This window comes from Artibeus jamaicensis, unplaced genomic scaffold (assembly GCF_021234435.1).
Source record: "Artibeus jamaicensis isolate MK-2021 breed Jamaican fruit bat unplaced genomic scaffold, CSHL_Jam_final contig_233, whole genome shotgun sequence".
NCBI lineage: Eukaryota > Metazoa > Chordata > Mammalia > Chiroptera > Phyllostomidae > Artibeus > Artibeus jamaicensis.
Window position 1 is genome coordinate 51,071,206 of NW_026521486.1, and position 21,789 is coordinate 51,092,994.

At 49.4% G+C, this 21,789-nt stretch overlaps 1 protein-coding gene across 2 annotated transcripts; it reads right to left on the reverse strand.

Moving 5' to 3' along the window:
- Positions 1 to 9,894: 9,894 nt before the first annotated feature.
- KRT72 (keratin 72) lies at positions 9,895 to 21,534 on the reverse strand. Of its 2 annotated transcripts, XM_037135192.2 has the most exons (9): positions 21,076 to 21,534; positions 19,258 to 19,472; positions 15,165 to 15,225; positions 14,723 to 14,818; positions 13,985 to 14,149; positions 13,248 to 13,373; positions 11,485 to 11,705; positions 10,798 to 10,832; positions 9,895 to 10,088 (listed from the first exon to the last, which is right to left on the reverse strand). In XM_037135192.2, the coding sequence occupies exons 1-9, from the start codon at positions 21,532 to 21,534 to the stop codon at positions 9,895 to 9,897; spliced, it is 1,572 nt and encodes a 523-aa protein (XP_036991087.2). The 2 variants fall into 2 exon arrangements, with proteins under 2 accessions (XP_036991087.2, XP_036991094.2); XM_037135199.2 differs by lacking the exon at positions 13,248 to 13,373.
- Between the last annotated feature and the right edge of the window lie 255 nt (positions 21,535 to 21,789).

Below are 21,789 nucleotides of genomic sequence, written 5' to 3' on the forward strand. Positions count from 1 at the left end.
CATGGAACAGCCTCAGGAGCTGGGACATTAGTTCTTCTCTCCCTGGGGAAACACTCCGTGCCCAGTGACCAAGGTACAGAAGACCCTTAGGCTCACCCCTGAATTCAGGGTGAGCTGTTCTGCATTTCATGATCACTTCAGGAAGCCACTCGTTGGAACAGAAGAGACCAGCCCTTTATAGCTCAGGTAGTACTGGGAAGAGGGTGGAGGATTGTTTTAAATTTTTTTTTCAAAAACAGGCACCTGATAGCTGCCCTAATGAAAGACTCCGACCACTTCTGCAACTAAATTGGGTCACCTTGACCTATTTGGATCAGCCAGAGGGTAGTAGACAACTGCTCTGGCTGCTGGGGAAGGGAAAGGGAGAGACAGTGAGCTAAGCAGCAGGTGGGTGTGGGCCGGACACTCTGTCTCTGAGGGTTTTCCCTTCAGTGTTCTCCTCACAGCCCAGAGGCAGCAGTGGAAGCTCCTTCTCCAGAGACCCTGCCTCCCAACCTTCCTAGAAGGGTCTAGCTTTAGGGCAGGAGAGGGCAAAACTGGAGCGAGTTCTTGTGTGTGAGTGCTACTGTCTGACCATGACTGAGGATGACTGATGTATGAAGGCAGCCCCCAGGGAGCCTGAAAACCAAGGAGAGGAATCCACACAAAGACCTTAATCAGGGCCAATGTTCTGGAAGAACAGAAAACTACTGTGAACAGGTATCAGAGGTGTGCTAGGGAGGTAGGGCTCATTGTGATTTGGGTTTTAGGGGTCTCCAGAAGGCCAGGTGTAGGCTCCCAACAGCACTCATCACAGGGGCTGGCTCAGAGTAGGCACTCCCAGGCAAGCAGGATTGAAGTATGACTTGCAGTAGTAGGAGCAATGGTGGCAGCAGTAAAATCGGTTGGTGGCCATAGTGACCGCAGTAACAACAAGAGTTGATTGACACTGACTGTTCACTTTGCATGAGCCAGACTGCACCAGGCATGACGAGGATTTCTAATCTAACCCTCTTGTTACTAACTTCACTTCGCAGTGGAAGAAACTGAGGCTTAGAGGTGTTCATGAACTTGCCCCAGGTCACTCATCTAGGAAGCTAGAGCTAGGACTGGAACTCAAGTATGCCTGGTTTCAAAGTCCCTGTTCCTAACCTCCATCATCACATGCCATAGAGGTGAGTCACAGACAAAGATGCAAAGGCTTTCTGACACATGAGACAGGTGTGACAGCCATGGGCTTCTGAGTTCCTCATGTTGATGGATTTTTTTGTTTTGTTTTTTTATGGTGAGATGAGTTGATGAAAGGAGAAGGGGAGGTTGCCCCCGAACTGGGGCAACCAGCTTATGTTAGGCAGTTGGGCAGATTAGACATCACTCTAGGGTTCAGAGACAGTGTCAGACAAAATGGGATGGGCAGAGGGAAGAGGAGACTCGCTTTCATGCAGGGCTATTTTATTCTAGACCCCTCTCCTAGTAGCTTTTTCTGAGGGGATCTCAATGGGAAATACAGGTGGTTTGGGTGAGCTGAGGCTCCTGGGTTTTCTGGGTCCAGTTCACCCCACTGCTGTGTGGCTGAGTGTGAGCTCTATATCCTAGGGGAGCTGGACCTCTTACCAGAGACCTTAACAAAGGAAAACTTAGAAAGTAGGTATGAAGCTAGATCTTCAAGGCTGGAGAAGAGTTAGGGTGAAGACAAAGCAGAGTTTCAGGTGCCTGGGAAAATGCCACAGAATGAACCAAGCCCATTCGCATTCCAAAGTGATTGGCTGGGGAGAGCCAGGACCAGGGCTGGGGTCCCAGCACCTTTCTGTGTACATTCTACACCCACTCAATGAGTGCCTCTCTGTGCCGGGGTGGGTGAGTGAGGGTCCAGTGGTGGTGATGATGGTGATGATGACGTTGGCAGCAGTACTTGTGAAGAAGGAAGAGGAGGAGGCAGAGGGGGGTTCCCAGACAACAGTGCTATGACTATGACCACCCACAGGTGTCCGTCTGTCCCTCTCTGCTGATTCCTAGGGATTGTAATTGTAGGGAATTTTCTTTGACCTACACAGTGAGATCTCTGACATTCCCAATTTTCACCGTATTGGCTGCCCTTTAATTAATCATATACTCCACTCCCCAGTCTCGTGTTCACTGGACTAATAAGTGCCCCAAGGCCTGAAGAGATTGGTTTATTCAGTAAGTACAAAATTGAGGGCCTCCTGTGTGGACCACTCACTGCTGGACACTGAGAAAGGGAGATATCTACGACCTTCTCCTTCCCCTCTAAGAAACTGACAGTGACCTGGAGGAGACAAAAGTATAAGCCCATGAGCATTGTTTTGCTGTTTTTATTGTTGTCATTAACTGAACATGCCCGTGTTCAATAATGTGCTTAAATGAGTGGCTCAGATAAGTTATCACTGAAATTCTGATTCTTTGAAAAAAGTCAGAATACAATACATTGGGCTCTGTAAGGTGAGGGGTCAACCTGGAAGGTGAGCCAGACTGGACAGGTGCACAGTGCAGTGAGCAACCCAGATGAACTGGAGGGGAAGGCCCGCCCTGGGAGGCAGAGGTGAATGGGAGAAAGATGGTGGCTGAGACGGTTTCCTTCTCCCTGCAGACAGTATGGAATCACACAAGGGTCATGAGGGGAAGAAATATCACTGAGCCAGTCACCTTAGGTTAAAGAAAAGGCTCCCATGTTACACAAGGAGAATTATGGGACAGACCAGGACCCCAGAGAGCCCTGGAGGCTCTGAGTCCAGTTCCACCATAATCTCCTACCATCTAAGTTAAGGATATTCCTGAAGGGTAAAAGTCCCACTCCACCAGGCACACCACACTAGATGTAAATAGAAAGCAGTGCCATGAACAGTGCCAAATGGATGTGTCCAAAGTCAGCTGCTTGGCTGGAGAATGGATCCTGAAGGTTATTTTTCTTTAGTCCATTGGTTTTTTTACTACTCTTGGCCAGAGTCAAGAAAACCAGCATTCTGTAGATAACATCATTAACAAAAAGAGGAAGAAGGTTGAAGGGTTTTTAACCTAACTTTGGGAGCACAGGATCTGGGGACAAACCACAGCACCTTAGAATTGAAAAGGACTTCAGTTCTCTAATATCTGAAAATCAGCCCCGTGTGGAAACCTGATGCTCTGCCTGCCTGAACCAGTTTGAAAGCAGCCTGTTTTTCCATCCTGGTCTGAAGTTAGCTGGCTCAAACAATAGATTCATCTGCTTCTCTCCCCCTTCCTCCCCCTCCCCTCCCGACACTCTTTACCTTCCTGACACAGAATTCTCTGGGTGCTGGCAAACCAAGCCCCATGGCAAATGAGATATGCACCCAGCCCACAGGGCAGTCTAGGCTCCACTGAACAACTGTCACAGTTTCCCAGCACTGGTGGTTTGTCCAATGCTACAACCTAGTCAGTTCTGGAAAACCTGGATGGTCGGTCACCCTACTATCTCCCATTTTATTGCAGGATTCAGAACACCAGATTCCCCAGCAGTTTGTAGGAATCATTGAAGTTACCTCTCTCCAAGTGTGTAAACCTTAAATATCCAAGTGATTCACCGGCCTCTCTCCGTCCCTACTAGTCCCTCTTCCCCCTGCCCTAGCCCTACACACATGTATTAACATGAATCCTGATTATTAAGAGCACAGGTAGCTGAATCACATCCATCTAAATTCAGTTCCACCCTTATCAAATGCAGGCGCTGCACTGAGTGGAAGCCCAGACAGGCGGTCAGCGTGCTCCGAACCCCCCCTGGTGCTGCATCAGCGTTGACGATGTGGTGCAGGACGCCTCCATGTAATAAAACTTATCAGAGGGTGTCTAGTGGCGTGACACCTGGCGGTGGTTCCCTCAGCACAGCCCGCTGTAGAACTTTGTAGCGGTACTCCTTGGCAGCTGGGCCAAACACCCCTCTCTGAGCCTAGGGCCTTCCCCGTCCCCTCCTCAGTACTGGCATCTCCTTCCATCTGTCTGGGGTAGCCCAGCTCAGGAGGGGCATGTCCCCGTCCTTCCTGCCTCAGGAGAGAAACGTCACAGCACTTGAACCCAGTGGCTGCTGGGCCCTTCGGGCACCTTTGCGCTGTTAGAAGGACGCAGCCCTTCACCTAGTGCATAGCTGAAATTCAGGCCCCACTGTCCCTCACCAGGCTCTAGCTTCTGGTACAACCCGCAGGGCCCTCAGGGCTGCCCTGGGTGGCCGGCTTTCCTGAATCTCAAGAATAAGCTCAAGTTATATGGCCAAAATTCTTGTGCCCTCAGGGTGACGTTCATCAAAGTCCTACGGCTTCCCCCTGCATTCCCCCTACTCCTCCAGGCTGGCTGAGCTCTGCCTTCCGGTCCCCCGGGTCTTTTCCTCTCTAAGCCCTCAGGGAAAGTGGTGGTCCCCCAGTTCTCCTCTCTGTCAACTCTGTGCTCCGTCCACTGTTAACTGCCTGCCCTGCTTCCCTCTGGTTTAGGGACCTGCAGACTCCTCCATTTTTCCCAGCCTCTGTCCCATCGCCCGCCACTCATCCTGGCCTGTGTCTGTTAAGCCGCTCCATACTCCTTCCTCTCTGTCCTCCCTCCACCCCCCAGATCCTCAGGCTTTGTGACTGGAAAGACCCCTAGTCCTTCAGTGTCCGTCGAGCAGTCTTTAGTTCTTTTCCTTTCCTCTTCTTTGAAAGACAATTTCTCTGGACTCTTTCCAATCCCCACCCCCAGCACCTGCCTGGTCATCACAGGGAGCTTTCCTCTGAGCTTGAACGCACAGAGGCATGTAGGACAAGCGCGGTCTTGCTCTAGGAAGGACACGTTTTCTTCCATCTGCGTGTTTCGAAATACCTCCGGGTCCCCATTTCTGTCTTATTTCATCCAACTCCTTACCTTAGACCCCCTCCACCCCCAACCACTTCTGGAAGAAGTCGGTAGCTATTTTCTGACCCCCAAGTCCCTTTGTTGCATGATTCTTTTTTTTTTTTTTTTTTTTTTGAAGAGAACAGAGAGGCTGGGGGAAGTGCCTTAATCTTTTGATTGTGCCTGTGAAGTCTGAAACTTGATCCGCCTCTTCCTTTACCCATTTCCAAAGCAAACAAGCGGGCTGTGCAGCGGGTGGTAATTAAGCCAGTCATCACTAATGACATGTTCTCTATCTCCCATCGCAGGGCCATGCGCAGCCCTGTCCAAACAGGAGGGAGGTCATTGCCTCCCCCACCTGTCCCCCAGGAAAAGGCTGCTGCAGAGGTGGACTGGGCCTGGGGTGGGTGGGGAGCACCTGCCTCAGGTGTGAGGGAACTGCCATCTCTGTTTCCTGTGCCCGCGTTATAACCGAGCCTGCTAGACCCGGGGGACAGAGTTGGAGGGGGACTTACACACCCAAGCGGGGCAGAAGCACTACAGGGCCTGGACGACCACAGGCAAGGCAAAAACTAGGAGAAAAAAGAGTAAAGTAGGACTTGGGGAAAGATATATTTTAAAAATAAGTGAGTATTTTAGGAGAAAGGAACTAGAAAAGATTGGGTGAGTGAGGAGGGATGGGTTTATAAAATACAGAAAGGGTGGAGGATGAACCCACCCAGAGGCTGGAGGAAGGGGCTCTGGATGAATCTCTGGCTCCGCTGTACCACCCCAGCCTGCGTGGAAGGAAGGAATGAGCTACCTACTGACGGCAAGAAACCTCCTCACTGCTGTGCCGAGGGGCCCTGAGCTCCACCCTCGGGGACGCAAGCCTGCCATGGATGAAGGGGCTTGGGCCGCTGGGGCTTAGATGATGCTTAGTGCTGGTGCCTGAGGCTGGGGTCAGAGTGCAAACTTCTCCACCCGGAGCTGAGACCATTGTCCAGCCCCTTTGAAAAGTCCAGTCCACCTTCCCTGTAGAGAAGGAGGCCTGCAGACCAAGTCCCCGTCTCCAGTGTCATGGGCCCCCACTGAGTGGAGTGGGACTTTGTGGCCAGGCTACAAGATACAACATGCAGCTGTCAGTTCAGAAGACTGGTTGTGAATCCGAGAGTGCGGGAGAGTGACGCATACTGGGACACAAGCAGTCTGTGAGCCCGTGGTGTGAGCCCGTGGACACAGGGGACTGGGCACACTGGTGAACAGGGAGGGAAAAGGGATGGCAGGGCAGCGTGGAGCAAGGGCAGGCGCTGCATGTGATAACAGAGAGCCAAAGGAGGGGGCTGAGAGGGACCAGCAGACATGGGGGAGAACCTCCTGAAAATGGATATGGGCTACGAGGGCCAAGGAGAACGCCATGGGGGAAGAGCTGCTTGCCTGGGGTTGGAATCGAGCAGGAGTCGAGCCTGAAGTCAAGCCCCAGGTGTAGACATGGAGTGATCCTTTCTTGAGAGCTTGCTTGTTACATTTTAACTCATTGCATTCTCACACCAACTGAGCGAGGAAAATACTCTTATTTTTCCCACTTTACAAGTGAGGAAACACAGGAGCAAGGAGACTGGGTGCCCAAGTCATGGCTATAATGTACAAAAGAAACGAACAAACAATGGGATTCAGACTCTTCACTGGCCGAGTGCAAAGTGTGCTTCCTTAAACAAGGTAACTTCATGCCCCTTTCAGCTCCTCCAGGAAGCCTTCCCGGATTGTCAGTGTCCAGTTCTGATCCCTTCCTTTCTCTGTAACCCCTTGGCTGTGCCTTGTCAGCACTTCCAGTCCTGGATTATCTGGAGACAGAGAGAGAGACAGAGACAGAGACAGAGACAGAGACAGAGAGATGTGCTAGATCCCTCCTACCCCATCCTACCCCATTACAACCAGGGCAGGGTTCTCCACATGGTGCAGTGGGGCTGGGGAGGTTGGGTATTAATGAAGGATGGAGGTTCTCATTCCCAGGACCTCCAGATCAACACCAAGAGCAACATTCTTGGGTGCCCATTCAGGAAGAGCTATCTGAACTCCCTGAGTTCTCCGACTAGAGGTGAGGAGGTTCAGATGGCAACAGCACCGGCACCCCCACCTCCTGGGAGAGGAGGGGTCAAAGAGGAGAGGGAGGGGAGACAGGAGTCAGGCCCTGGGCAACACGAAGGCTGGGACTAGCCTGGGCATGCTAGGAAGCAAAACAGCTTCTCTTCTACCTGGCAGCTCTGTGGTGGGCACAGAGCCTGTCGAAGATTATCCCACACTTTATTTTGGGCAAGTTTCCTGGGTCACACAGAGAGAAGGTGCAGTACCTGGATCTGATGGCAGAGGGCAGTGTATGCACAAAATACAGACAACACGGAGTTATTTTATCTGCATATAAATAAAGCTGTGGGTGAGTGAATGGGAATGTGCATCAAGGAACAGACCCAGTGCCCACCTTAGCCGGGTCTCTGGGCACAGTCCTGCTGTGGATCCACTGGTCGTGAATCAGTGCATGGCCAGCAAGCACAGAAGGCTTCACAAATAAGCATTCATAACAAGTATTATAATAGCAACCTACATCTATTGGCTGCAAACTGTATTCCAGGCACTATAATTTTTCTATTATCCCTTTTCACATTCTCAACTCTCCCCTAAGGTGAGAACTTTGATAGGTAATGAGGCATCATGGCTGGAAGCGTGGACTGTGGATTTGGACAGGGGTTCAACTCCCAGTTCTGCCATTCACTAACCATGTAACACTGGGTGGGTGAGTGAAGCCCTCTGAGCCTCAGTACTCTCGCTAGTGAGACGTGCATTATAATAACAAAAATCCCCCTCAGGTTATGGGAGAGTTCATTGGGTTGTGAGGCACGACGTGCTTAGAAGAACGAGTGCTGGGAACAGTATCTGGCACACAGGATGCACTCGGTTAGGGCCAGCTTGTATCGGCCCTATTTTACAAGGACAGAATCCTGCACTAGGCCACATCCAGCCATTAGAAGAGCCAGGATTGGAAGCCAGGCGTGTGACTGCTCAGCCGGCATGCTAGACCCGGGCACTTGCCTGAGATGGTCCTGGCTGTGCCTGTTGTCTGGGATCCAGTGCAGCATGTGTCCAGAACAAAAGCATCCCAGCTTGGGTGATAAATTACATAAACTTCCTACACGTGGATGCATAGAAAACACAAATTTTTTAACCCAAATGTGTTTTATCTTGCCTGCCAAGTCATCAGGACGTGTGTGTACCTGGAGCTCTCTCTCCCCAGTGATGGTGAGCTAGACTAGGCCATGAATTACTGAGTGTTGACGGTGCACCGGGCTTGAAGACCGCAGAATGAAGGGCTAAGAGGGAGTAAGAGGGTAAAATGTGTGTGCAGCTGACACGACACCAGGAAAATAAAGCATCAACAGTGATGCAGTTGAGAACGGGGCTGTGGGTAGGAGGGGCTGTGAACTTGGGCAGAGCACTTAGCCACTCCATTTGCTCCCCATAAAGTGAAAAGCTGGGGAGAGCTGCTGGGCCAGCACCTCTAATGCTGCTTCTCGTTTAATGCCTGATGACTTGCGAGAGCCCACTTAGAGGGACCAGAAAAATGCATGAATGTGGGAGGTGGCATTTCAGCTGGGCCACAAAGGATGAGCAGGTTTTCAATAAATGGGGCATGATTCCTGTGATTAAAAAAATCATATTTGCAGAGTTCCATGGGTGTGAAAAGTCCTGACCTGCTTAGAGAAAGACTGGAGAATAGTGAACGATAAGGGAGGAGAAAGGGTCATGGGCACCTTGAATGCCACCCTCATCCTTAGAAAGTGGTGTCATCTTTTCATCCTTAGGGACTCTGTTCCTTAGTACCTTGGTCAAGTAAACCGGGTTGATTCTGAGAAAACAAACACCACTGCAGAAACATGCACACTAAAAGAGCACCCTTCTTACCTCACTTAGCTTTTCTTCACAGCAGGTACCACTACTGACAGCGTATTCCTTATTCCTGTGTTAGTTGCTTATTTTTACACCCTGCACCAGACTGCAAGCTCTCTGAGGACAGGGCCTGCACCTGTTTGTTTACTGCAGTACCCAGTGCCTGAGCAATGCCTAGCTCGCTGAGGATTTGTTCAGTGAGCCGCCACTATATGTATATGACAGATACAGATACATCCACAGCATATTTACCTGCAGGTCTCAAACTTTGGGGTGGAAAAGAACTGGCAGAGAGAAGAAGGCAGGGCCATTGTGGGGCAGCAGAATTGATTGGCAGGTGGGTTGGCAGGAGAGGGAAGGAGTGAAAAAAAGAAAGACTGGCCACTGCAGCAGTGGGAGGCAGTTCCTGGGGGACACTGGGTACTTCTGAGAACCGGATCGAGAAGCCAGGCCAAAGCTGGAACGTCTGACAGTCCTGGCATGACTTGGTTCCTTGCTCCTATGGGTATGAGCCTCTCTGTAACAGGGCCGATAATGCCCCTCTCATGGGGCCAGTGTGGGGAATCGGGTCCCCAGGCTACAGGAGCCCTGAGTCTGCCCAGATGCATGTCAGTAACAAATCCCAGCCATTTACTAGGAGCCGCTGTCACCCTGTGTCTATCTGCCCAGAAGCAGGCAGCGAAGATCTGTGTCAGGCCAGGGGCTCAGAGGAAAGCAAGAGTGAGACCAGTAAAAGTTAGACGGGGCAGATGTTGACATTCTGGGCAACAGACTGACACTGAGAAACAAATGGCATTGAGCGTTTATTGCAGGGGAAGCAGAGAACTGGCCAAGACCCCAACCAGAGGACAAAGAGGGCCCCTTGGCGGTGAAGGCCCAAGAAAGGCACGTGGGGACAGAGGGGCTGGCACCTGGCCACAGGGAAGCACGCTGAGTGTGAGGTTTATCTCTGCGTTTGGGACAGTGACCCAGTGAGAGGTGGTCCAGGAGGAGGTCGCCAAGCATGCTCTTGACTGGACTTTCTGCACAGGAGTGTCACCCAGCTGAGGACAGCAGCGAGAGGGGAGGGGACCGGGAGTGCAGTTACAGCGGCAGGGCCTCCTGACTCGGGAAGGGGCCCTAGGGAGGAGAGGAGGTGGGTGCATCTGCAGCCTCTGCCCTTCATCTGGAGGCCTTCTTTTTGGTTGCACAGCAGCTGCCCGAGGATTTGGTAAGGGGGTCCTTGAACTCGCTGCCACTGCTGCCTTTGGTTTTGAGGTCTCCCACCACGGGTTTGTAGCTGTAACTGCTGGAGGCTCCAAAGCCAACGCTGAAACCGGCCCCTCCTGCCCCAGCTCCGGTGTTGCTGATGACAGCTGGAATGGGCGAGAGAAGACCCCACCGTGTCACTCCTGCCACTCCCTTAGTTCTCGCCCCTGTGGTGGGTGGCTTCACGTCCAGACGAATTCTCCCTGTTGGGCACTGGTCATTTCTGATGGGCTTGGCCCTGGGTGTTGGACCTTTCCCGATTAGTCTGTGCCAATCCATCACTATCGGTGACTCCCCGAGGGTAGGGCCATGTGAGGAAAGGCCTTCATGGGGCCTTCAGGTTCCACTGCCACTGAAGAAAGGAGCTGCTGGAGTGTCCCTGCCTCTCCTAGGATAGCACCTCCCCGCGCACTTGTTAGCCTTTAAGGCTGGAGAAGGGAATTTCAGCCATCTTGTGTATCATTTCCCTTTCAGGTTTCCTTCAATAACTTCTTATTGTAATTCAGGGTCTTAATTTGGCTCTGGCCTCAATAGAAATAGAATGTAGCCATTATGCATTATTCAATACAATAGACTCTTAGATTATACCCTGTTGAATATCATCTGATTTTCTACAGATACTTTGTATTTCATGATATTATTATTTTTCTGCACCCAATCCTTCCCCCTGGGGCCTAAAGCCAGCTCCCTTTTAGCGCCCCAACATCTTTGCTGAACCCACTCTCGTATTCTGACATCTGTTTGGTGTCATGGAATTAAAGGAACTTAGACTTGTGGTAGGCAACCAAAGGCAGAGCTGGTCCTACAGGTACTTACAGATGCTCACGGCATTCGGGTATTCACCAGACATCCTGCAGAGGGAGAAGAAAAACAGTAAACCATCAGTAAACCATCACCCTGTCTATCTAGGGAGTGTCCTGAGAATGAGCCTCTCCTCTCAGAACACCCACCTTCCACCCCATGCCAGCCAGCCTCTGTTCCTCCCATACGCCCCAGCGGCACCTCTTAAGAAAAGGAGAACCAAGATGAAAAACCAGCTACAAGGAGTCAGCTCTCCATCAAAGTGGCTTTGGGATTATCTGATGTGTGAGCTGATTGTGCCTCCGCTTCCCTCTAGTTATGCCCTTGGTCTTAGAGTATTAAGAGGAATGAGCTCACATCCTCAGTGGGCCTCAGCATTGCCAGAGCGACCTTGAAAGTACAAGACTCTCGGAGGCCATCCTGCCCCTCCTCCTAAAAGGCATCACAAAGGGCCAAGTGGTGCTCTGTTCCCCAAACATCGCACTGATGTTAATACTTCCTCTCCTGCCGCCTCTTTGGGATGTTTTTTATAACTCAGTTCTTTTTGCTGTCTAACTTTGGTCTTTCCCACTGCACCATGTCAAGCCTTTTTCTCTAAGATTTTACCTCAGTAAGACTTGAACAAAACCAAACTGTTTGCTTTCAATCCTCCTACTAACTTGGAGAGATAACTGCTCCAGACAAAAGCTGTCTGGCCCTCACCGGCACTCCTCGCCCTCCAGCAGCTTGCGGTAGGTGGCGATCTCCACATCCAGGGACAGCTTCAGGCTCATAAGCTCCTGGTACTCCCTCAGCATCCGGCCCAGCTCCTCCTTGGCCTGGTGCAGGGCAGCCTCCAGCTCGTCCAGCTTGGCCCGGGCATCCTTCAGGGCACAGTCGCCCCGCTGCTCTGCGTCGGCGATGGCTGTCTCCAGGTTGGAGCACTGAGGGCCAGACAAATTGAGCATTTTGAGTCAGAGCCCAGTTCTGAGATCCCTTTCAGATGACCTCCCCTCACTTGGTTCTGACTGATAATAAATGCTTCGAGGTCGTCCTGCTTTGTCCACCTTTGGACATCACTAAAGGAGAACCTGTCCTCCCCCTGACTTCAGGCATGGTCCACCCTAACTAGTGCCGTGGCATATGAAGATGGAGCATTCTCCTGAGAGAGAGGAGGGGAAGGGCACAGAGAAGGTGGGCACTTGGGCACATGGCCCCTGCCGTCTCCCTCCTGGTCTATAACACGGACTATAAGATCCTAATGGCAAACCCGAAAAGTCTCTGGGTAGCTGATCTTAATTTTGCCTCACAATGTAAAGGTTGTCTTGGGAGATACTGTAAATCATGGCGAGGGAGGGTGGGGGGGGAATGAAGACTACTAAAGTTTTTATTCATAAAATGTCTGTCCAATAAATCTGCCACACTGAGAGTCTGGCCCCCCAAATTTCACAACCCTGCTGCACAGCAACAGCCTAGAAAGATAACAGACAGGTTTCACAAGCTGACGAACACCTGCTGTTGAGTAGGAACGGAATGTGCAGAGGGAACTGCAGGTGGGGCTCTGTGGCGTCTGTGTGAATGCTGGGGGCAGGTGGAGGTGGCAGTCGGGGTCGCGTGTGTTCTGGTCACTTGGCTGAGGTTTTGGTGGGACCTATGGATCTGGCTCCTCTTTCTGGTGTGTCCCTTTCCCCTCCCTCTGGAGTCACATTTGCTTCACCCCAAGGAGAGCAACTGATATGGAGGCCACATGGAATTCTGGACTGTTGTCCAGCTGGTGTCTCTCTGTCAGGCAGGTCCCCAGCCATGCAAACACCCAACAGCTTTTTGGGTGAGTGGCTCAGAGTCTCAGCAGAGACACCTAGGGCCCAGCTGCCTGACCAGAAAAAACAATGTCCCATCCTTGGAACTGGAGCAGGCAAACACAGAGCAGAGCCCTGGACCAAGGCTGGGGTGGGAGGCTCTTCCCTGTTCTCTAAAATCCACTGCCTGACCCTGCTTCCTCCAGCACCGATTCATCAGGTGAAGCATCCCCATACCTCCATCTTACCTGCTGCATTGGGTCGAAACCCACTGCCTGGATTGAAGCACCTGTAACCCACCTCTTCCTACCCAGGGCTGCCCTGATCCCTGCCACCACACCCATATGAACCTTCTGCTCAGGGTCCATGCTTCTCCTCCCTGCACACATGCTATGCACGTGTCCACTGCTGCTGCCGGCTCCCTCACCAGACCCCTCTTCCTCTCCTTTCTGCCTCCCGTCCCAGTATAATCCCACCTCCAGCAGGCAGCTCCAGCCCCTTGGAACCCCTACAGCAATCAGGGGGCATGCTGCACACCAGGTGGTTGCTTTACCCTTCCCCATCAACTCAGACAGTTCTCTGCTAATAAATTATAAATGCCCAAAGCAGGGACCCTTTCCCATATCTGGTCCTTTACCAATTAGTGCTCAATAAACCCTGCTGGCTGATTGATTGCATAGAACTCACCTGCTTCTTCACACTCCCTATCTCTGAGCGGATCCTCTGGATCAGCCGGTTGATCTCTGAAATCTCAGCCTTGGTGAGTTTGAGGTCGTCCCCATGCTGGCCCGCTGTGACCTGCAGCTCCTGGATCTGGGGTTGAGGGATAAGAGAAGAGAAGCACAGGACAGCTGAGCATTCACATCTCCAGGGTGTTTGATGTGGAATGGGGCAGGGGGCACATGCTGTTCTCATTTTCCAAGCAGCGTAAACATCAAAGGGAAGAGGAGGGAAAAGAGGTGGCAGGAGGAAAGGAGAGGGAAAAGTACTCTTTCCTTCTGGCTAGAAAAGCCCTGACCTAGTTCGGAAGAATCCTTGCATTCTCAAATAGGCGATCCTTGGTGGAGCTCACATTCCTTGTCCTTATTTTGACACAATTAGGAGCAAAAGGCAACACATCTGGATTATCTATAGAAATGGTGTCAGAGCTGTGGCTGGTGTTTCTTCTGCTGTCAGCAAGGGCCACGGCAGGGGAAGGACTAAGCTTCATACATGTCCCTGATGCATGCCAAAACTCTGGGTGGCCTCCCTGGTCCGGAGGGAGGCATCTCCATAAGGCCCAACTCCAAAATAAAGGAGGTCTCCAGCCAGCCTATATACACACGCATGCAAATACATGCACACATGCCCAATGACATGAGCAGCAGCTAGGGTCACTGGGCTTCAGCACACCTGCAATGCAGCTCACCTGGCACATAGCTTACCTTGCTCTGGTACAGGGCTTCGGCTTCAGCCTTGCTCTTCAGGGCAATCTCCTCATATTGGGCACGGACCTCATCAATGATGCTGTCTAGGTCCAGGTTCCGGTTGTTGTCCATGGACAGGATGACAGATGTGTCACTGATGTGGGACTGGATCTGAGCAATCTCCTGGGGGACAGTTCAGGGAGTGGAGCCAGTGAGAGATGCCCCATGAGGGGAGACCATCTCCTGATCCTCCCTGGTAAAATCCTCTCTGTCCCTTTCTACCCTTCCTTAGCAGAGCCCAACAGGGCCAGTGCCTGCTGAGTGTGAGATATGCACACTGGGCTTTCAGTCCCTGTGGGACCACTCTCTCCACCATGCACTCGGGAGTGCTCCCACCCCTATTCCACACTCTTTGCAGCAACAGCCACCCTTCACACATACAATCAAGTCTAAACTTATGTGGCACTCAGAGCCCTTTAGGGAGTTGCCAATGACCTTCCCCTTCTCTGGGCCCCTCATACTTTAACACAACCCAGATCTCTGAGACTGTGAATTCCAGGAGTACAGAAATTATTTTTTTTTCTACATCATGGTTTCCTCAAAGCCCACCTCATCACTCAGCACATAGTAGGGCCTCAGATGCACTAAGTTGAAAGGCTTCTCTGCCAGCCTTTGGTTCACACAACCATCTGGGCTAAGGGTCAGAAGCCACTTGTAAGAGGGCAGACCATACACGGAGATCAGTGAGGTTCTTACCCCTTCATAGAGACACTTGAAGAATTTGATCTCATCTGTCAAGGAGTCCACCTTGGCCTGGAGCTCCACCTTGTTCATGTAGGCAGCATCGACATCCTGGAAAACACAGACAATGGCCAGCTGCCCTCCCTTCCTCTGCCCCCACACACCACAAGGAGCCTCAGGTTCCCTACTGTCTCCACTCCCCTTGCCCCATGCTCCACAAGAAGGCCCATTCCTGAGAGCAAACTAATGAATGTGCAGTGAGGTGGTGCACCAGAGGTGTGGCAAATGCCTGGGTTTTAAATCGGCAGATTCTGGGAGCAGCATGCAAGGGACTGGGAGAGACGAGCTAGAAAATTAGAATCCCAGACACCCCTGTCCAAGGGACTGAGGGTCCATTTCCTCAGCCAAGTACTCAGGGAGCCTCCAAGATTCCTCCAGCTCTTCCTGCTTCCTTTACCTTCTTGAGCACCACAAACTCATTCTCAGCAGTTGTGCGTCTGTTAATCTCCACCTCATACCTGGTGGGGCAAGAAAAAGGAGAGAACATGGCCACTGGAGTCATTTGGTTCTGCAGATGCTCGCCAAGCAGTTAGCGATCTCCTCTGTGCCAACAGCAGCGGTCTACAAACTGGGGTTCATGTATCCCTGGGGCATTCATAACCTTCCTCAAGGGAACATGGCAAGGACAGATTTAAAGTGATTCACTTCCAGCTCCTCAGGTCATATGCAGACTACCCTAAAGTGGACCAGCCTGGGAATCTATCTGCGAGGGAGACACCACACCAGTTCCACTCTCCCACCTCCCTTGGACAACGTCTCGGTCCTTGAGACAGCAGAGAGACGCACCCCTCCTCCATCAGCCATCCTAGTGCTGTGCATTAGCCCAGCGTGCAATACCTCACAGCCACCAAACAGAACACTATCCCAGCTTTGAGCTGTATATACCTGTTTCGTATACATATGTATAAGCAAGGTCTTGGAAGCAGGTGTTTTGGTAGCGTGTGATGTTCTCAATAAAGATATGCTGTGAACTAAGGAGGTAAGAGCATTGATCAGCTTACTCACAGATCTCACTACTGTCATCCCCTACTATTGCCAAAGTGTATCACAGGACATTTGTGAGAACAAACAAAACAGAACATTGGAAAGAAATAAAAGCCGGAAAATGGCTTTTTCCCCGTACACTTTAACATGAGCAAGTCTTTCCAGCTTCAACTCCTTCCTAAGGCATGTATGTCACTGACTGCCAAGCGAGCAAAATGCCTTGCTGGATAGCACCTGTTTGTGAATGGGACTGAAACATTTTCTGAAAACTACCAGAATTCTCTAGTTAACACTGGACAAAACACAGAAAACAGATTACATGACTGATCTCAGCTTCCATGTGTCTTATTCAAAGGATATGGAAAACTTATTTTTATCAAATTATAATGTGAAACAATTGTTTCTACTACAATCAATCTTTATCTCATTATCTTTAAAAACATTCCATCTTATCTTCCTCCTATTAATAGAAATAAAAGCATATGCTAGTTCTAGGCCACTTAGTTCTTAGCAGAACTAAGAACTAAGTTCTGCAGAACAAAGAACTAAGTTCTTACATCTTCCTAGCTCATAAAATGCATAGAAAAATTTTGGTCATCATGGATACCAAAATTAAAGACATTCATTTGTTATGAATAATTTTTCATTATTTGCTTGTAGAAATCAAACACTAGAGTTTAATGCACACATACACACACAAAAATAATGCATTTTGTGGTACTATTGTCTTTATAAATTACTTACAATTTCAAAAACACATTATAATGCATAATTAAAAGTTCAACCATGAGAAAGTACATATTGATTTATCTTATTTTATAACATAGATGATTATTTAATAAAATAATATTAAAACATTAATTACATTAAATTTACATCATCTTAATTGTGAATGTTCTCAATAATCTACTTACAAGATATATTTCTTAGCTGTTTGCTGAGTGGATTTTATAATAGTTCCCAAAATGTGTACTTACACTTTTATTTGAATTTGGAAATTAAATCAGGTGTTTTCTGACAGAAAGCAACTGTCAGGTTTGACAAGGAAAGCTGGTTTTCCCATTAAGCTGGATGGTAGATCTTTTCTGTAAATTGAAGAGCTAAATCTGCAGCTCTGAAGTCTTGGGAATGTGTGCATGTGTGTGTGCACATGCATAAAAAGTGGATGAGAAGGCTATTTTTTAATAAAAAATTGGCCAAGGTGTATTGAATACTAACAATGTTTTAATGTTTCCAGTCCTTTCTGATCTATTGGATTAGAAGTGATGCCCTCAGGGACAGAATGTGTTGTGTTATAAACCATGGTCATTGGCTCTGTCTTGGTGAAACTGTGGTGTTGAAAAGCTTCCCAGAAATTTGGAAGGCAAATCATTTATTGACTAGGAAAGAAACTGTTTTTGCAAGTCAGGTGTGTTTCAATTTTTGTTCTCAGCAAAGATCAAGAAAGAACTGAGTTGCTGTCTGACAGCGTGTCAAAGAGGAACTCTCTAGTAAGGAGTCGTACTGGGACTCTGACACACAGTCACTGGCTGTGGGCTGCTTTTTAGTCACCGGGGATAACTCGGTGAACACAACCAATATCCCTGCCTTCATGGGAAAGAGAGAGAGAAACAATAACTATAACAAGGAAGTAAATTATACAGTATGTTAGAAAACGTTAAACACAATGGAAGGGGGAGAAAGTAGAAAAACTGGAAAGGTACTCGAAGAACTGAGTAACACTGCTCTTGCAAAACTCCTTCCATTAAAATCTCCTTGAGTGAACAGAGTTTCCCAGTACTTAAAAAATATAGGACTAGAATCCTGTCTGACTTAATATTCATATATGAATAGCTAAACCACTTGGGGGGAAAATCTTCCCCATTCAACTCATATAGAAATTATGTTTTACTTTTTTATGTTTAGTGTTTATTTAAGAAAATTAGTAACACATTGTGTTGTTTGGATAACTCAACCCAGAATGATCTGGAAACAGCACAAGTGCCCATCACTAGATTAAAAAGGCTTTCATATATTTCCCTTGCTCTAGGAGATATATTGGCAAAAATGTTGCTGCATGGGGTGTCTGAAATTTCACTGTCTTTTCTCCACTAGAACTTTTGTGGTATCATGACTTGGATATATGTAAGTCCTGTATCCATTTTTATTTTGTCCAGCTCTTGGGTTCTTTTGAGGGATGTTAATACCACACCATCTGGCTGTTCCTTCTCAACTGCTCTTGTAGGTGGTAAGGCATGTATCTGTATCTGATTTTTATAAGTATTAAAACTGAAGTTCACAGAGGATCAAGGGACCCACCCATGATCACTCAAAAGTGAGTCGTCAGTCTAGAACCCGGGCCTTTCCACGCAGAAAGGCTCAGAGAGCACAGTCCCTGGAGGCCTCTGACCTACCCTGACATCTGGGCCGTGCCGGGCAGCCCTCTCTTCTTCCCAGAATCCTGCTCAAACCTCCATGGGGCTCCAATATTCCCATCTTACTTTCACTCAATCTCAATCCACACTGAATTCATCTCCACTGACTGGGAACCACCCGTCCTCACAATCTGTGTGCTTCCAGAGGCGAGGGACCATGTCACCTCCTCCGTCAGGATCTCCATTCAGGGCTCAAGCCAGAGTTCTGCTCTGGGCCTTCAGAATAGGGATGAACAGCCAATCAAACTGGAACAAGAGACCATCTCCACCCTTTGAGTTGTGGCACAGTCATCTCTCCCCAGAAATCCTGGCACCTGGGAGCAAACTGCCCAAACATCAGTTCATACTGAGCCCAGATGTGTCACTCTCTCCTCATTGTCTCAACCTGGGCAGGAGGAGGGCAGGAGGAATGATCTCTGGTTCCAGGTATATTCCCAATTATTCTCTTTAATGGTGGTATTCAGCAGCACAGATATGCCTCATCATGAAAAATGTTTTAAAAACTCATTTGTGCTTGGCTTTAAGATTTGTTCTAAGATTGGTGGGATGTCTCATGTTCTCCCACGGAAAACCTCACTCGGGAGGAGCTGTAAGTCCACTTGGGTTGTCCATCTGGTTTTGAGACAGTGTTCTTCCTCCCATCCTTCCATTTCCAATGTTAAAAATTGAGCATACTGCCCTGACTGAGTGGCTCAGTTGGTTGGAGTATTGTCTCGTACACCGAAGGGTTCACACATTCCTAGGTTGCAACCGGGAGGCAACAGATCATACCTAGGTTGTTTGGGAGGCAACCAATCAATGTTTCTCTCTCTCTCTCCCTACTCCCTTCCTCTCTCTCAAATCAATAAGCATCCTGGAGTGAGAATTTTAAAAAATCTTTTTAAATTGTGCATACCATTTCCTAGGCAATTTGGAGCACCATTCTTGGGTAGCTTTTTCTCATCCTAAGCCTCATCTTGTCTGAATCTTTCTCCCTCCACTCCAGGAAAGAGATCAGCAAAAGATCTAAGACAGCAAAAATGTTGGCTCCAAATCAAAACCTCATCTGTAATCAAGACCCTCCAGGGGCATATTCTCTGTCTCTCCACTCACCTCTTCTTGTAGTCCTCCACCAAATCCTGCATGTTCCTCAGCTCTGAGTCCAGCCTCACCCTGTCCCCTGACAGCGTCTCCAGCTGCTTCCGCAGGGTGCTGATGTAGCCCTCATACACGGGCTCCAGGTTGTTCTTGCAATTGTTCACATCCAACTGCTGCAGCAGGCTCCACTTGGTCTCCAGCACCTGGTTCTGCTGTTCCAGGAACCGCACCTGGAACCCAAAGGTGGTCATAACCCAGAATTCCCATGTTATTGCCTCTAAAGAGTGGGGAGAGGGCCCCAGAAATCAGATGCAGTCATCCTGAGGTGGGAGATGGGGCAGGAAAGAGCAAGACTCATTAGAGAGTAGATTCAGCCAGGGAAACATGACTATTTGGGTCTCCAGGAAAAGAAATAAGATCCAGTCTAAACAAAATCAGGAAGTAGGCTTAAGCAACACTATAACTGTCACCAGGAGTTATCATGTGATTGAGGGAGCTTCTTGTGCTATTAATGCTGGTGTTTTCAGAGTGAAGGGAAATGGGAAGCAGGGGAGAAACAATAATGGGGGAATGGCATTGGAAAGTAACTCTGGTGGTTAGCATGTTCTTTCTCATGTGTAGTCTAAACCTAAATGGCTCTTGGTTGGTTTGTTTCTTTGGTTTTCAAAGTGGGTTATCACATCTTTATAAGGTTCCTTCCTACTTGACCAAAGGTTTCACATTTTTGAACTAAATAAACCCGGGTACTCTGCTACTCACAGCATTCCCCTTCTCACCTATCTCTTTAGCTTGAGGGAGAGAAGGAAATATGCTAGGGAAGAACAGACTTAAGTAGGGGGAAAAATTATGCCTGTCCTCTAGTATAGTAGCTCTCTTTCTTCTAATCCTGTCTTCTCTCCTCCAACCACTCCCTTCTTCTTCCCGAGCATAGCAGTGAGGGACCCAGAGGTAGACTCTGACCTGTTCTTTCAATTGAGACACATTTTTTAGCCTCCCTCTATCTTAGTTTCCTCATCTGTGTGGCAGAATGATAACAAAATCATGGGTTGCACGTTGATAAATGAGGAGCACTTGGGACAGCACCAGCCACTGAGGAATGCCAGCTGTTGTTCGTACTATGTCCCCCATCACTCATGATCTAGGCCTTATGTTCCAGGTGGAGAAAAGAGAAGCCCATTTCTTATTTCCTCCACATTCATTGGGGTCACTACCTCCATATCTCCAGAGATATCTTCCTTGCTACCCCAATTTCTAGGTATCCTTTACACATACGTACACATGTAACTTGATATGTCCTCCTTCTGAATCTTCTCCCTTGAGGCTCACCTTTCAATTTTCTGGACCTTTTCGGACACCTTCTCTAGAAACCAACCTGGCTTACAACTTTATCCCACTTCTTTCCTTCCAAGTTCTTTACCATTCACCAAGCATCGTGTCCTGTGACACCCACTAGCCTAGATCCCACTGGTGTCCCTGTCCTGGATGTGTGTCCCTACCTCCTAGTCTGACATTGAGAGCCTTCAGAGGGGCTACTGAAGGCATATCCTGCCCCAGACACCAACGCCTTCCCAGGGCTTCTCTTGCAAAGAAGGAATGAAGCTTTGGTTCATAAGGAGTGTTTGCCTGGCACTGTTCTAAGCACCTTCTACACATCCAACTCATCCTCATTACAAGCCTACGGGGTAAGAGCCACTCTTGTGCCCATTTCACAGATAAGGAAAGAGAGGCTTATGGGGATAACTAACTCACCCAAGTTCCCACACAGCTATTAGCAGCAGAGCAAGCATCCCTGTGTACAGTGGTTACCAATGTAGGGACATGCTGCATACCCACCTTGTCAATGAAGGAGGCAAATTTGTTGTTCAGTGCCTTGATCTGCTCCCGCTCCTGGGCACGCACTTTCTGGATCTCAGGGTCCAGCTCCACATTGAGGGGAGCCAGGAGGCTCTTGTTGACAGTGACCTGAGGGATGCCACCTGGTGGGCACATAGATGGACATGCAGGCCCCAGTCCAGTGCTGCCAAAGACGGTGCCCACGAAGCCTCCCATACGGCCACTGGTGCCCGTGTAGTGGCCCAGAGCAAAGGCACCTCCCCGCCCAGCTGAGGCACTCAGAGCCAGGCGCCGGCCACCTCCTAAGCTCAAGAGGCTCCTGCTGCCAAAGGCGGTTGTGCCCTTGACACCAGCCCTGAACGAGGTGGAACTGCTGCTGACCCGACCAGAGATGACTGCTGAGCAGCCGCTGAAGCCCAGGCGCTCCCCACCAGGGAAAGGGTGCAGCTGGCGGCTCATGGTGGCAAGGATGCACGCTGCTCTGTGGTGCAGGAGGCAGAGAGGGAGCTGAGGATGGCTGGACCTTCTGGTCTTGCTCACCCCTTAAATAGTGTGGGCCTGGTGGGCTGGAGTCAGCCTAATTTGTAGTTCGGAAACTTCATTTAGGCTACATGGGATCTCTTAGGTTCTTCATTTAGGAAATTACCATCCTCTGTCTGAGATTTTTGTCTCTTCCTCCCAGAACTCCCCATAAGTCTCCTATAAACTGGCCCA